The 16,627-nt window shown below is 40.6% G+C and overlaps 1 protein-coding gene and 4 pseudogenes across 7 annotated transcripts in view; 4 read left to right on the top strand and 1 right to left on the bottom strand.

The window, feature by feature from the left end:
* prmt8a (protein arginine methyltransferase 8a) overlaps positions 1-16,627 on the bottom strand; it is an 85,254-nt gene that overhangs the window by 13,315 nt on the left and 55,312 nt on the right. For 6 of the 7 annotated variants that reach the window (XM_088341034.1, XM_088341029.1, XM_088341035.1 and 3 more), the window contains one exon: positions 9,417-9,567. In XM_088341034.1, coding sequence (XP_088197160.1) covers positions 9,417-9,567 — 151 coding nt within the window. The remainder of the gene's footprint in view (positions 1-9,416; positions 9,568-16,627) is intronic. The other variant, XM_088341033.1, reaches the window with a different exon arrangement.
* Positions 2,751-2,869, top strand: LOC148363363 (U2 spliceosomal RNA; annotated as a pseudogene).
* On the top strand, positions 3,061-3,220 carry LOC148363362 (U2 spliceosomal RNA; annotated as a pseudogene).
* Positions 3,452-3,568, top strand: LOC148363361 (U2 spliceosomal RNA; annotated as a pseudogene).
* LOC148363360 (U2 spliceosomal RNA) lies at positions 3,597-3,875 on the top strand (annotated as a pseudogene).

Here is a 16,627-nt window from a genome sequence, read left to right as displayed (position 1 = left end):
AGGGGACAGCCTGAACCGGTTGCCAGCCGGTCACAGGGCACACAGAGAATGACAACTCACTCACTCATTCACACCTAGGGACAATTCGGACCGGCCAATTAACCTGACATGCATGTTTTTGGAATGTGGGAGGAAACCGGGGGTGCCTGGAGGAAACCCACGCAAGCACGGGGAGAACATGCAAACTCCACACAGGGAGGTTCGATCTCATGACCTCAGAACCGTGCTGCACTTATGCTAACCACTGCTCTGCCGTGCTGCCCATATATATATATATATATATATATATATATATATATATATATATATATATATTCTTTTTTTTGCATGTACAAAGTGCGCGGGACTATAAGCAGGGTTTGTACCTACACTTTGATTGATCTGTGGGGATTCATCACTGATCATAATTGCATACCATTGGATGCAACAAGAATCAAACTCAGATCATTGCAGGTAACGTGCTGATCCCTATCCACTGGGCCAGTGCTTCTCAACGGGTGGGTTGGGACCCAAAAGTGGGTCGTGGACTTGTTTTCAGTGGCTCGCCAGCCTTTGCCTTGGCAAAATAATGCTAAGAAGAAGACAAAACAAAGGTTCAGTTACATTCATTAACAGGAGATGGCGATGATGCCCTGCTCCATCTCTACCAGTTCAGTCGAGCATTTAAGAGGAAAAACATCTAATTTTTGTGATTCTGTTCATTTTATTTCCTTATTCTCCCCACCGTGATAGGTGACAAAAAAGTCAGTGATAAGGGCAATGTTTCCCCTAAGCTGCATGTGTGCGCAATTGCGCACCGCCCAGAGCTTTTCCGCGTACAAAATCTAGCCCGCTCATAAAAACCAGGGCTCAAAATTGCTAATTAAGAAAGCGAACTTAGTCAAAGTTACAGTGCAAGAAGGTAAAAATACACGGGTTCCCCTGACGCTGTGTTCTAAATGCAGTATTTTGAAGTCAAGGTCGAAGTAGAACGAACTTGAGTAAAGTCAGTAGAGTTTTTCGAGATCCGGCTTCTTCGGCTTGGCTCACAAAAAAAGAACCGGCTCTTTCGGGTCCCAAACGGCTCTTCAGGTTATTTTTGCTTCTTTAATCCCTCCATGACCCAATATTATGCACATTTATGCAGGAAGGGGGAAATAGAGCAAAAAAGAAAAAAATACAAAAATGAAAAAGTAGTGAAAAGCTGAGAAATGAAGAAACAAAAGGAGAAAAAAGAGAAAAAAGAGCAGGAAAAAAATCTGAAAAAAGCCAGAAGAAAACAAAGACAAATAAAGGAAAAAAGTTATTAGTGAACAAAAAAGCAAGAAAAAAAGTAACAGTTAGGAAAAAATAAACACAATGAGATTTTTTAAAAAGGAATTTTTTAAAAAAGTAGAAAAAAACAGGGAAAAAGAAGAAAAGATTTGTGTTGCATTCAAATAATTTCCAATTATATCAAGCCAATATTGTTGCCCATATTGTACTTTCGCAAAAAAAATGTGATCAAATACAGTTCTGTATCGTGCAACCGACTAAATTAGCCCCCAAAAATGTATTATGCGACAAAAGATACCAGGAAAAAAAAAGGAAATCTTGTGAAAGAATCGTAAACAAATGACGTTTGAAAGCCCTACAACCTTTGCAATCATACATTAGTCAATTCATTCAAAAGTGAAAAATAATTTAGCATTGCTGGAAACTCAGCAAAATGTAAGTTGATGTCAAGTTTTGCACATGTTTGATAATGATTTAGTTGCCACACTTGGGATTGCTGTTGTTCACTGTTGTTTCAAGCGTTGCTCACCTACTTTGTGTGAACGCTCAGACCCGTGGAAAATTAGAGGGAACATTGGATAAGAGGAAGGAAAAGTAGAAAACAGAAATACGAAAATGGTGTAGGAGTATCTGCCATTGAACCGCAGCTAGGAGGTACAGTAAATGGTTTAAAATTTTATATTTTTGGCTTTTTACCAGTATATTAATCCTTATCATCTGCATATCTAATTTTAGGAACACGTTTTATTAATATTTTGAGTAAAAAATTCTTTTTGTATACGGCTATTTTAGGACATTTTTAAAGTGTCGCTTATATGTATGTTAGGTAAGTCGTTTTGGTTTTGCTGTTCATATTATTTTATTTTAAACAAGTGATAGTATTTTACTATCTGTGCTTTAACCTGCTCAATCTTTTCATTCGATAATCTTGAGTGTGATTTCTTTCACGGCTTGTCATTAGGGTGGAAGTATGGGTCCTGAAGTCAGGCCAGTTAAAAAACACTGCACAAGACCACTAGGGATACAGACGACACATGAAAAGGCTTTATCATCACTATTTTTAGTCCCAGTACCAAATTGTTGATGTTATGATTGGGCGTGGCCGCTTAAATATTGTCACAAAACCGGTCCTTGGTACAGCCGACTCACAAAGGGCACGAGATTCTGAACTGATTGAAGGGAAAGGCATTATGGGAAGTGATCCGGTGGCTCTAAAAGATATGAATAAACACATGGCAGCACCGAATAAACATTTTTGTCTCTTACAATTCTTAGTTTGAGCGAATAAAAAGGTAACAACATTCTCTCCACTCTGACCTTTTTGGTACTGTGACTAAAAATAGTGTTATAATGAGATAAGACCTAATACCTTTTTATATTATCTCAAACCTTCTAGCTCTAGTGCAGTGTTTCTTGGACTAGCGAATACAATCCAATTGTGGTTCTAGGGTTGACGTGACAAGGATTGTCTAAGGCCAAACTAAGGTCCTAGCCCTACAACTCTATGAAGTCACTATCTTTGATTTTTGCATTTCAGAGATGGAATATGAGCTTGCTCTGTCCACTCCACGCATCGGCCCGGTATTGCAGTACCTCCGGGAACGGTGCATTCGCAATGATCGCAGCAAGGCTTTAGGGCTAGGACCTTAGCTTGGCCTTTTGGCTGAGAGTAAGTATCCCGGCTCCTAGGCTTTGTTGCGTATTATGAACTGACCGATAACAGATAATGAATAATGAATAACGAAGATAGATAAATAACCCTTAAAAACCCCATACAAAGTGGAATTAGACAGGCTTTGATGCCAAGTCCTTAGCTTGGCCTTCTTGGCCTTGCTTGGCCCTTTGATGCTAGGTCCTTAGCTTGGCCTCTTTGATTTTTGCATTTCGGAGATGGAATATGAGCTTGCTCTGTCCACTCCACGCATCGGCCCGGTATTGCAGTACCTCCGGGAACGGTGCATTCGCAATGATCGCAGCAAGGCTTTAGGGCTAGGACCTTAGCTTGGCCTTTTGGCTGAGAGTAAGTGTCCCGGCTCCTAGGCTTTGTAGCGTATTATGAACTGACCGATAACGGATAATGGATAATGAATAACGAAGATAGATCAATAACCCTTAAAAACCCCAAAACCCCATACCGATATTTGTAGTGGTGCTAACTGTGACTTTAGAATTGTGTGCTATCCAAGCATGACCTCACATAGCTTGGCCTTTGGCTAAGTTGATTTTTGTAATCCAGAGATGGAATAAGAGCTTGCTCTGTCCACTCCACGCATCGGCCCGGTATTGCAGTACCTCCGGGAACGGTGCATTCGCAATGATCGCAGCATGGCTTTAGGGCTAGGACCTTAGCTTGGCCTTTTGGCTGAGAGTAAGTGTCCCGGCTCCTAGGCTTTGTAGCGTATTATGAACTGACCGATAACGGATAGTGGATAATGAATAACGAAGATAGAACAATAACCCTTAAAAACCCCAAAACCCCATAAGAGATTGCTTGGCCTTAGATACTAGGTCCTTAGCTTGGCCTTTTGATTTTTGCATTCCGGAGATGGAATAAGAGCTTGCTCTGTCCACTCCACGCATCGGCCCGGTATTGCAGTACCTCCGGGAACGGTGCATTCGCAATGATCGCAACAAGGCATTGGGGCTAGGACCTTAGCTTAGCCTTTTGGCTGAGAGTAAGTGTCCCGGCTCCTAGGCTTTGTAGCATATAATGAACTGACCGATAACGGATAATGGATAATGAATAACGAAGATAGATCAATAACCCTTAAACCCCCCAAAAAAAAAAAACCCCCCCTCTGTCCACTCCACTCCACGCATCGGCCCAGTATTGCAGTACCTCCGGGAACGGTGTATTTGCACTGATCATTGCATGACTCTGTGTCTAGGACCTTGACTCGGCCTCTTGGCTAAAAGAAGGTGTCTCGGCCCCTTGGCTTTGTAGCATTTTATGATTTAACCGATGACGGATAATTGATAAAGAATACAGAACAATAAACCTTACAAAATCCCCCCCACCTTTTCTGGGCCAAGGCACACTTTCCACATTAAAAAATATAGAGGCGCGCCGACGGTTGAAATGTTTAAAAATCATTTGATTTCCATTTTATTTATAAAGCTTAAAGTGACATTATAAAGGTTTTCTCATATTTTATGGTCACCGTGCCACAGGAAATAATAATATTTGCTGTAATGTGGGATTACATCTTTTACCTGTTTTTCAAGTTTTACTATAATATTATTTTGTTTTTTTTCACCCAAAAAATCTGAAATAATAAGCAAAAATAGTTGTCAGTTTTTTTATAAAAATGTAAAATAATAAAATAATAAGATAGATAGATAGATAGATACTTTATTCATCCCCGAAGGGAAATTCACTTTTCCAGCAGCATCCCTAAGCTGAGAACAATCGAAAATAACTGAGAACAATCGAAAATAACACGGGAGCTGCTGGAGTGGCTGCCATTCGTGACGGCGCCGGAGAAACGATTCAATTTGAATCATGTACAAACAAACAAACAATTGAATCATTTACAAGAAACGATTCAATCTGAATCATGTACAAACAAACAAACTTTATGTTTCAATAAGTGGAGTGTTAATAAAATGGGGGGAAAATAATTTCTGATACTGATATAACCAGGTAAAACTAATTTTAAGTTACCTGTCCAAATGAATGTTGTGCCATCTCACCTTTCCCACTCTCTCTGCTCGCTCCTGAAACTTTATCAAATAGTCCAAAATTTTACCTCATCTTCTCCGCTCACCTCGTCGTCCTCTTCTCCTTCCACTTCGCACTACAGAGACTTTTTAGCTGAGCCGTCTCTTATGACACCATCCCCTGATCTAGACCAAACTAATGCAAGCAAAAATGCAATGGCAAAGCAAAGCCACTGAGGAGCTAAACGATATGCTGTGTACTAAGTATAATGGTCAATAAAGTACTATTGACTCATTTATTGTTATTGTTTTGCCGCCATCCTTGTCCTCAGTGTCCCTTTGTGTTTAATGGAACCATTTAAATCTAGGCTTGACTTCTGCGTGTATGTGATATGACGATAACATTTAATTCTGTTTGCTCTACGTAGTATCAAATTGTCTTGTTCTTCTTACTGACAGCACTCAATGACATCAAACTGTAGAGAAAGGAAAGTCGACTCTGTCATGATTACCCAAGTGGAGCCACCTGGGGTAATCATCTGACGCGCTCCCTGATTGGTTTATGTTCCCTTTTTAATTGAACATATGTGCAACATTTTTTATATTTTGCTGGGCAATCCCAAACAGCTTCATTAAAAACGTTTTTGTAAATGTGTCTAGTCCCAAGTAGATAATTAGAATATAGCAGGGGGTGGCGAACACGTGGCTCTAGAGCCGCATGCGGCTCTTGGCCAATAAGAATGCGGCTCTTTGCCTCATCATACTTTCTATATACTGTGGCTCTTTGCCTTGTTTCATGATAAGTTTTTTGTGTGTATTGAGGGTGGACACTTTCCTTGAAATCAACACAAGAACAATACTTGTTGTATTGTAAGGAGAGGAGTATGTTATAGGAAATAATATGTTTTTAATTGTGTGTGTCTGTCTGTCATGGCAGGTCAGTGCGTGGTGTGGCTCTTTGACTCTTACAGTTAAAAATGTCGTCTCTTTGTGTCAAACTTGTTCGGCACCCCTGGTATATAAGAAGAGAAAATATAAAGGTTTAATTCCCGGCGCCTCTGAGTTAAATGTTAAAGTACTCTTGGGCAAGACACTGAACCCCAAAACCCCTAATAAGCATTAGGAGCCTTGCATGACTAACGCCGATATTGGTGTGTGTATGGGTAAGTGTAAAGCACATTGTAAAGCGCTTTGGGAAGTCTCCAGTGACTTGAAAGCGCTATATGAATGCAGACTATTTAACATTACCATTGAATGTGTTCCCACTTACTGATATGGATGAGAGTTAGTTACTTAAGATAAAATTGGACAATTTCCTGCGGCACACTAGACAAGTTCTCAGGGCCACTAGTGTGCGCCGGCACACTGGTTGAAAATCACTGGTCTAGTGTGTAAGCTCCGGCACTCTTTCCACTGTGATCCAGGTTTGATTCCTTTTGCATCCCATGCTATGCAATTGTAAACTGTCCATGTGCCGAGCAGCCTGGTGGTTAGGATTTGGCGTTTATTGCTAGCGGGTTTGATCACTAATGCCACCATTGTTATGCAATTATGGTCAGTGATAAAATGGATTGTCTGTTCAAAATGTGCATAAAAATAATAACATATTTATTTCTGTTTGCAAAACAGGCGCACCTGATTATTAACCCTTTGCACACACATGACCTAACCATGTGATGACACCATGCAGTACCGTAATAAACAGAACTTCACAGTAGGGCCAGAAAACAGTAGATATAGATAGATAAATAGGTAGATAGATAGATACTATATTCATTCTCGTAGGGAAATTCACACTTCCAGCAGTCTCCCTTGTTGTTTATTAACTGATTAACAGGATGCCCTCGGGGTGCTTTGTTGTAGTTTAGCCACAGCGCAGTGGATGACGTCACACGCTAGTCCAAAAGTTCGACGTTCCTGCGGCAGATGGAAATTTTTGTGCTAAGGGATACACCACCTCGTGTAGGCGAGTCTATCTCCGCTCCGCTTCCCGCAGGCTTTTGTGTCTCTGTCTAACAGCACTGAAGCCGGTTAGCTCCGGAAAGCTCCGGTCAGGGTAGCTCCGGGTGGCTCCACTTAAGTGTCCGGGATGCTAGACGTGTGGCACGTTTCCGTAAAACACAGCAAACTGCACTCCCTGTGCGCTTTGATGTTTTTCACCAGCACAGCCAGTTCGTCGGTCTTATTTGGTAGAGTTTACGTTTACCATGATTACGGACGGTACCGAAGGCTTATAACGCCGCTAACCGCTTAGTCAAACAATTATTGTGCAGCTGTCGGATGAGGTAGCTGACTGAGCACAAAGAACACTATTTAGAGAAACTGAGTATAGCATTAGCAGGGCCAGCACACATCTAACCAAATTTTACAGTCTGCCTGACTTCATTCCACAATATTGGAAATGAATTATCCCCATACACCTGCGCTGATCTAAAAGGTTATAAAAGTCTAGATGCTTAGGGCCCGGTCACACAGACATTTGCGGCTGAATGACGGCTAAAATTTTGGGATTTTTTTTCGCCCGTGTTTACCCGCAATGGAAAATGCGCAAAAATGGCCAACCCGCTTTTGACCTGTGGTGTGGCCGGAAAAAAGACGCCGGCGACTGTTCCCCTTCCTCTCATCGCGTCATTTGCGGGTCCTTTCCGTGTTTAGACCAACAACAACCAACCAAACCGCCCTACACCCTCACGTGACTTTTCCTTCCATGTTAACAAACGCATTTTGTAAAATAAGATCGCAATTTTTGGTTTAAATAAACGCGTTATATAGACTAGGATCTCCCAATTATTATAATTAGCTCGCTTTATAGTTTTAATAAGTGTTTTATATAGAATATGTTCGCATTCGTTGGGAGCGCAGGAGAATGCGCGTTCACGCGAGGGGGGTGGGGATCTACCGTCAATTTACGTTCACAATAATAACAATGACGGAACGGTTTAATCTGTTCTACATTTCCAACAAATGAATAATGAAGAGGTATTGATTGTATATTCGTCATTGCATTCCTTACTTCATTGTGAGATAGGATGATGTAAACATGGTTGAAGTAGCGGGGGAACGCTAATTTTGGAACCGGGCTGTAGAAGAACATGATGGTACAAATCGCAGACTCGTGAGGAAAATGTTTACAAGCTATAGCATCATTCTTATTTTACTCTCGAGTTAAAAAATGTCAAGATATTAAAATGGATTAAGACCAAGTTGTTATGAGGATGGAGAGGGGGTGGGGCTGAAGGGTCTAGTGAGGTTTACCTCATTATTCAATATCTATCAGAATCCAAATGTGTATTAAGGCATAATAGCTGGGATTCTTAATTTCAGCCAAAAAGCAAAGTTAAGGTCCTAGCTTCACAGCCTTACTGCAAACATAACAGATGCACCAAATAATTTATTCGAAATGAAGAGAAACTACGCTGACGGGGATGTTCACCCCTTTGACGTCACGAGCACGCTCGGCATTTGCGCTGTTTATACGCAGAGAAAGGCGTTTGACTGTCACACGCGTAACACGCTAATTTCACGTAATAACACCGCGATACAGGCACAGAACATGCTATTACCATGCTCCACCCACGATTACCCGCTGAAATTCCCCGTCCTACCCAAGTGTAACTGCGCCCTGGCCGCGACCATAGCACGTCATTTCTGCGTCATTAACTCGTGTTGACCACGTGTGCGGCACGCGTTTTAAACACGTGCTCAAACTTTTGAGCTGCTCAAAAGTTTTGAACGCGCCCAACCACGTGAAAATTTGCGACCGCGAGTAAAGCACTGCTCTATCTCGTGTATATTGCGGGCTCAAAACGTCAAACAACGTCCTAGCGGCATCTGCTTCACGACCGGATATCTCTGGTCGCGTTCGAGCCTCTCTACGCTCGTTAAAGTAATTGTACCCGCGCTCTGAAGAATTAACCAGGACAAAAGTAAATCACGTTGCTACCCGCTCGCCAATTCCCGAACTCGAGTCAAGCACAGCTTCATAACGATTCAACGGCGAGCTCAATACGTCCAATTGCGTCCGCCTCTAGGGCAGAAATTTCTGGCCGTCATTCAGCCGCAAATGTCTGTGTGACCGGGCCCTTACCAGTTTTCCGTAGCTAGGAAGCGTTACTGTGCTTCGTTGTGCCAAAAAATGCACGCCATCTGCTGTCCGTCAATCTCGTTTTGCCAGGGAAGGCATGGTGACGTTACGTGCAAAAGAGGCGCACGTTCAAATTTCTGGCTAAGTTTGAGTTTTTGGGCATGTAGTTTAGTCCAAATAATACGGTAAACGTGTGTCATAATTCAAATAGAGCTTAACTGTACACCCTCAGATGAGATTTGTGTTTGCCTGTTTTTGTTTTACATGTATATTTCCTGTGTTGCGTGAAGGAGAAAAATGTTTCTTTTAAACTTTAAATTTCATTGACACTTTTTGTGATGAAAATAAAGGCGTTCTATTTTATCCTATTCTTAACTTTCTTCATGAAGCAATGAGAATAACAAGCGTGGCATCTTACCGGTAGAGAAACCCGTCTTTTTGTGGCATTTGGTGAATTCAACGTTGAAGTAAGTGACCAGTGCATGGATGTAGTCGTTTCTCTGGATCTGCAGGCAGAACGATGAGGTAAAAGACAGCTCTTCAGCCTTCACTGTGTAGATATCCACCTCCTGTTATGGAAAGAGATATTAAATCACGGCATTCGACCAGCTGAAAACAAAAAAATAAAACACATCAATGTTTCTAATAGGATTTTGTGAAACCCTGGTGGGAAGACATTAGGTCTGGGGGCAAGTTCCTTTGAAAGACAGTTTTGTACAATTTAAATTCAAATGCATCAATCTACTGCATTTCTAGAGCAAAATTACGAAACAATGATGATGAATGTGTGCCCTTGTAAAATATTGTCACATAAATACACTAGTTATGAAAGGCAATGACACAGCAAACAAGTCACACCTAAAAAGCATGGCAAACAAGACAGGAGTTTGATGCAAAAAAATCTGCTCTTTATCTACTCAGATTAAAGATAACCAGTGTTGTTCTGATGCCGATGAGGTATTAGTATAGTAAACAACTTTTCAATGTATTCAAACGTATTACTCATATGGGTCATTTGGTGAATTGCGGCATTAGATATCAGCATTTGTGATCGCTGCTACGACTGGATACTGGTTCTTCTTTGATTGTTTACAGGAGGTTATTGTAACATGCAACTTATGAGCTACAGTAAAGACCTGTGTACACCAAAACACTTTCTTTCTGAGTGAATTGGTCTAATTGCTTGCAATGGGATTGCCGCATTTTTACGCAAATCCAGCTAGCAGCTGACAAACACTTGGAAGCAGAAAGATGCATGAGCTTTTGAGCAAATGTCTTGTTTGTAAAAACTTGGCAGGGCTCCTGTTTTGCTGTCTGTTCCCCAGTGTCTCCTTTCACAGACCTCTGAGCCCATCACAGAGCAGTTGCATTTAAACTGAGACTTAATGGCACATGGGTGCACTCATTTTTAGTCATTTAGGTCCACATTGGATAATTCAGAAGTCATCAGGGAACTTCTGGGGTCAGTTGGCTGAGATAAGAAAACAGGCGGCCAATATTTTTACAATGCTTTTCTGGATTTTTTTTGGTCATAGATATAATATTAAAAAAAAGACAGCACAGCAGCTGAGTGGTTAGCGTGTGCGCAACACCATTCTGAGGTCATGGGTTCTAATCCAGCGACCAACCTTCCTGTGCGTAGTTTGCATATTTCTTTCGGGCACTCTGGTCTCTTCCCACATTCCAAAAACATGCATGTCAGGTTAACAAAGTAAGGCTTCATGCTATTGTCCCTGCTGTTTTCCAGCTAAGTTGCCCATGGTGCACTTTTATGCAAGCATGTAATTGAAAAAAATATCAGGCGAGAAATAAAACCTATTCCTTTGCGTTACAACCCAATATTAATAGCCTTTACAGTGATAATTTGGGAGAAAACTTCAGAGTGTCCCCTTTGAAAAGAGACCAAAGCCGTCCATATTCTCCAAACGGTTCAAGAACAGCATTCAATTTACTTTGGCTATGTCTTGAAATGGTATTTTAGGCGGATTTTACAGAAACGTCAAAGGGTTAAAGCAAGTAAGCATCAACTCCCAACAATTATTTAACCAATGTTTTTCTACATAGCAGACACTCATCATCCAAGGCACTGTTCTGGGAGGTAGCGGTGGTTCATGAAAGAAAAGGTCCTGTCCGCCCGCCCAGTACAGCCTGTCCTTTCGGATGGGTTCTTGGGTTGCCACAACACCCTAATGAGTTGCGATCCGAATCAAGAAAAAAAATCAATTTCTCAAATTCGTCAAATGCAAGAATTGTGCTGTTTGAAGCAGATATAGCAGGGGTCGGGAACCTATGGCTCGCGAGCCATATATGGCTCTTTCTATGAATATCTATGGCTCAGAGACAAATTTGATTGCATGCAAAATTTCTCCATCTTGTTCGAAACTTGAGTTGTTCATCCTATTCAGGTACACGCAAATCCAATCCAAAGCTAGGTATCCGACGTTACTTCGCAGTATATATAGGGCACGTTTTTCACTACAATTTACAGTCAAGGTGTCACACAAAAAAGGGGGGAAAAAACTCGTTTTGGCTGTACAACGCTAAAGAATCCTTTATATAAAAGTTCACTATATGATCCGTGTTCAGTGTTCAGATACCTTATGATGAATCCACAGAACACACTGTAAATACGCCAAAACACCGGAAGAGAACTTAGTCTTTTGATTGGGTGAGTGGGAGGGATGGGTGGAGCCATGCAAAAAGCGCAAGCACTCCTCCCATCTCTCGCCCTACGCCATCTGCGCCAAAAGTGAGCTCATCAGGCTCCCTATTTGCAGAATGTTGTGACGTTTTTACACAATAACTGCTTGCATCTGGTTTTGAAACCAATATGTATGAAAAAAAGGGTCAAAAGGAGTTTAACCGATCTTGAGTAATTGCAAGAAGTTTAAAGTGGTATGTTTGTTGATTTTGGGACAGGGGCTCTGGCATTATTCTCTTTTCATATTTTTTACCAAATCATCAAAAATAAATGTGCTGAAGACTAAGCTTTTGTCTGGGGTGCGGGTTTAGCAATTTTGTAAATTTGTCTCATAATATATGGTGTGGCTCTTTCCCAAAATAAAATTAATATTTTTTGCTTTTATGGCTCTTTGAGTCAAAAAGGTTCCCGACCCCTGAGATATAGTATCATATATTTTCAAATTAAAAAACAAAACAATAGCTACATACTAAAAGACATCGCTCTATGCATGCTTTCTAGTTGGCAGGCATGCTTTCTTATTCTTTGATGTGAAATAACATTTGATTTGAATTATGAAACGTTGCAGAAAACTCCTGCATAGCCACAAGGACTATTGAAACTAATGACAGGAATGATAATTAATTAATCATGTAGGTAATGGATTAATATACTGTTAAAAATATATTATTTCTAAACTATTTATAGAACCTTCAAACAGCGCTTCAATGGCAGTCACTCGTACATTATTTTCGTATTTGACCATCACTTCTTTCTTCAACTTGATCATTGTTGTCACTATTTTCCACTTTTCCTTCCTTTTGTCACTAACTTTCTAGGGACCTACTACTCAGGGTTTTGTACACCCTTTTCATGGGCAGATTCAAGCCAATTTTCGAATTTCTCTCGTACCCTTCTTGGTCTCTTCACCTGTCCTTTTGGGCTTGACGCGTAGAAGGTGATGACTAATGCCAGCTGCCGTTAGTCACGAGGGAAAAAATGCTCTGGCAAAGTTAAGCCACCATAACAGAAGTGTCGGCGGGATTTTTAAGCAGATTTGATTCATTTTTCTTTATATAATGTGTGGTCTATTGAGTCAGACAAGATGGTTTAAGATTACAGAGTTTATTGTGTTTTACTGTGTAAAAATGCTGAGTATTTGAAAAACAAGCCCACTTTGCTACCAATTATTAGGTAAATGTTATGTTTGTCAACTGTATTTATCACATAAAACCCTAATATATGACAATAGCTTATTTTCTTGCAGTCTTCTCAGTTAAAACATGTTGAAAATTGAACATGTTTATGTATTCTGTCCTGGAGGGAATGTTGTCTTAATTAAGTGTAGGGTGGAGAGAAATAGATCAGAAGTGTGCGTGGTCATGTGGCAACGTGAGTAAAAATAGTGTGATGATGAGATCAAATCCAATGCCTTTTCCATTGTCAAATATAATACTAAGGGTCAATTGGTTAAGGCAGATTTTTGTCGACAGATCAGTCATTGTTCAACAACGGTGATGTACTGCTGCACAAGCTCAGTATAACATGCACCCAAACTTGTTTTTTGGCAGTGAAAGAATTATGTGTATACGCAAATAAATGCAAAACAATTAGGATTTTGGGGGTTTTCGTTTCTGTGTGACCTACTACCAAACAACCCACATGTGGCGCTGTGATTGTCAACCAATGCTTCATTGCAATCGTTTTTGGTTGCTCAACACAATACAACATCGAGTGGTCAAATAAAACACACTGTCCTTTTAAAATGAGAATGTGCAATCGTTAAATTTGTCATTGCCTGTTGTGCCCTGTGTGGACAGCCTGCCACATCTCATTTGCTAGTGCCTCTGTGACTGGGCCCTCCACTTGCCCGAGTGTATCCCCGCACTTACAAATAGCATTTGGGATTATAGTAACATGCTTCAATAAAATAACTTTGGACACAACACGTAATTCTAGTGAGGTCAATTGGTCAAAATACGTCTTTGCTGTGGCGTCTTTGATTTGTTTGTCAAGTTCGGTTACCGCCAGATTCCTGTCATTAGTTTCAATAGTCCTTGTGGCTATGCAGGAGTTTTCTGCAACATTTCATAATTCAAATCAAATGTTATTTCACATCAAAGAATAAGAAAGCATGCCTGCCAACTAGAAAGCATGCATAGAGCGACTGCTGCAACGAGGTCACGTAACTTGGGAAGTAACGTAAAGTAAACAGAGCTGCGTTTGTTTAGTTCAACCTTAAAATTCTTAACCAATAGCTATTTTTTTTTCTTATTCTCAAGCTGCGGTCCGGAGTCTGAACATTCATTAATTTCTGTTGCCATCTCCTGGCTTAAAGGGATACTCAAATTCTAAAACACACAAAATTTGAGAAAATAGTTTATGTTTTTTTGCACAATATCTATAAATATTATCTATATATTTGTCATTGTTATATTTAAATTATTTTCTGGGATATTGAATTTTGAAGACAGTCTTCTCGTCTTTTGTTTCTTGAGCTCTGACGTCATGTTAAGTACACTAGCACCCTATCAAACCAGTCACCCTATTGGTTTACATGTAAGCTTGTCGAAAAGGTTTTGAGTGTTTTAAGCCAAGTTTTGGTAGTTTTTGTGGAGAATGCCTAGGTGTGGTGTCGCAGGTAGGTGCAGCAATGGTACAACAAATGGCGAGTAGCCAAAATGGGGCGAACTGACAAAAAAAACAGACAGGCTAGCCGGTTGCTAATAATGGCTAACTGGGACTGACAAAAACAGAAGGCTGGCTGTCCGAAAACATGGATAAGTAGCCAGAATAACAGGCGACAAAAAAGACAACCAGCAACAAAAATGAACCCTTCCGGGATAAAAAACAGTGAGCACAGCAGGAAAACCAGCTAGCCGACTGCTAAAGGGTTTAACCTATACCAAACAAAAACTGGAAGCCATCGAGAGCCTGCACGCCAACAGGAGCTATCTGGACAATATCATATTTTCTGTAAAACATGCGGAGAAAAAAACAAGGTAGGAAAAGTCATAATCATACCTATGAGAAAGCAAAGGCAAAAGGAACGCATGCTGTACAATGCGACAGTTAGACTTAACGGACGCAACTTGAAATAATCAAAGCTAGCATCTCTTACAAAACAGTCAGAAATCCCCCAGCGACATAGTAGGCAATGTTCCGATTACTCCAAGCAGGAATGAGCGCTATACATTCGCTGATAACTGCTGTTTATCAATAAGGGACGCCATTATTTTGGTTCTTGTCATCATTCGGTGACGTCACAGCTCTCGGGCATATGAAAATTCATTCCTCGAGATCCATGGCACGTGTAACATTTTGGAACACATCTGCATGATGGTGTGGAGGAAGACTACACATTCCGTGCCAAATTGGAAAAGGGTTTTTTAAATTGCAGCCTCTGTCAAAAACCATGTATGCCGCGTGCACATACATGTCTCTCATGTCTAAAGTTTGACCATATCACTCTTATATTAGCTAACTTGCACTGGCTCCCGGTCCGCTCAAGATTTGCCTTTAAGATTCTCTTACTAGGATATAATTGTTTTTATAAACTTGACCCTGCTATCTCTCTGATTTGATTTCCCTCTATGTTCCTGCACGGAGCCTGCGCTTGGAAAATCCCGGTCTACGCTTGACTCGAAGAGCCAAGAAGAAATCTGCAGGCTCAAGGGCGTTCACCGTGGTATTGACACAATAACAATAACGTAATAATCAAAGTCCATGAATCCCAGAGAGTGTGTTCCTTCAAGTATATTGTACTGTCAAAAACGGAAAAAAGAATTCACCTAAAGCGTGAGTAGCCACCCTTCAGAATAATTAAACAAGGTTTTTCATCCGTTTTCCTGACATAATGATCTAAAAAACGTGTGTGGTGCTCAAAAAAGGCGAGGCGAGTTTTGAAAAGAATAAACTCTTTCATTCAATTGGTCAATAAATTGTTTGTTATAAAAATCCAAAATCCTTTTTGACACTGTAGCATCACTAACGAATCAACAGATTATTCCAGATAGTTCTACCCATTAAGCCCATGGCTTTATGGTCTTCTTTAATAAAAAGATTCAACGCATACGGGAAGAGATTTCTAAAGACCATGTAAATATGTCAGGTATTAAAGGTCTGAAAATTGATGCGCGACATGGTTGTCCAGGGATTTTTTTCCCGATTTAGTGATCTGTCACTCGTTAAACAGGTGGTGATAACGGCCAAACCAACTACTTGACTGTTTGACCCGCTTCCGGGTTCGCTGATTAAAGGTCTTTTTTGGGTCCTTGGACCTTCAGGTCAAAATATTATAAACATATCACTCTCCACAGGTGTTGTTCCGGCGGCTTTTAAGTCCACTGTTACTATACTGAAACTACCCAACCTTGATCCAGAAAGCTTAAGTAATTATAAACCTGTGTCAAACCTATCGTTTCTTTCTAAAGTACTTGAAAAAGTTGTGGCACAGCAGCTGAATGATTTTATATCCGAGAACAATCTTTTTGAAACCATGCAATCAGGATTCAGGGCTAATCACTCTACTGAGACAGTCCTGATTAAGGTAACCAATGATCTTCTACTGGCAATGGACTCCAGCGCTTCATCACTCTTGCTGGTGCTGGACCTTGATGCTGCCTTTGACACGGTGGATCATAATATCTTACTAGAACCGTTAGAAAAATAGATTGGTCTCTCAGGGACTGTCCTCTTATGGTTCAGATCCTACCTCTCAGATAGGAAGTATTGAGTTAAATATGGTGAAATTACATCTGAGCCCTTTGGTGTTACCTGTGGTGTTCCGCAGGGTTCAATACTTGGCCCCTTCTTTTCAGCATTTACATGCTTCCATTAGGTGTTATTATTCCCAAGTACAGTGGCTTGCGAAACAATTTGCCCCCCTTGAACTTTGTGACCTTTTGCCACATTTCAGACTTCAAACATAAAGATATAAAACTGTAATT

The sequence above is a fragment of the Urocampus carinirostris genome, chromosome 7 (assembly GCF_059441175.1).
Source record: "Urocampus carinirostris isolate Australia breed hairy pipefish chromosome 7, RoL_Ucar_1.0, whole genome shotgun sequence".
NCBI lineage: Eukaryota > Metazoa > Chordata > Actinopteri > Syngnathiformes > Syngnathidae > Urocampus > Urocampus carinirostris.
The sequence above is the reverse complement of the archived record's forward strand: the minus strand, read 5'-3'. Positions and strand labels throughout refer to the sequence as shown.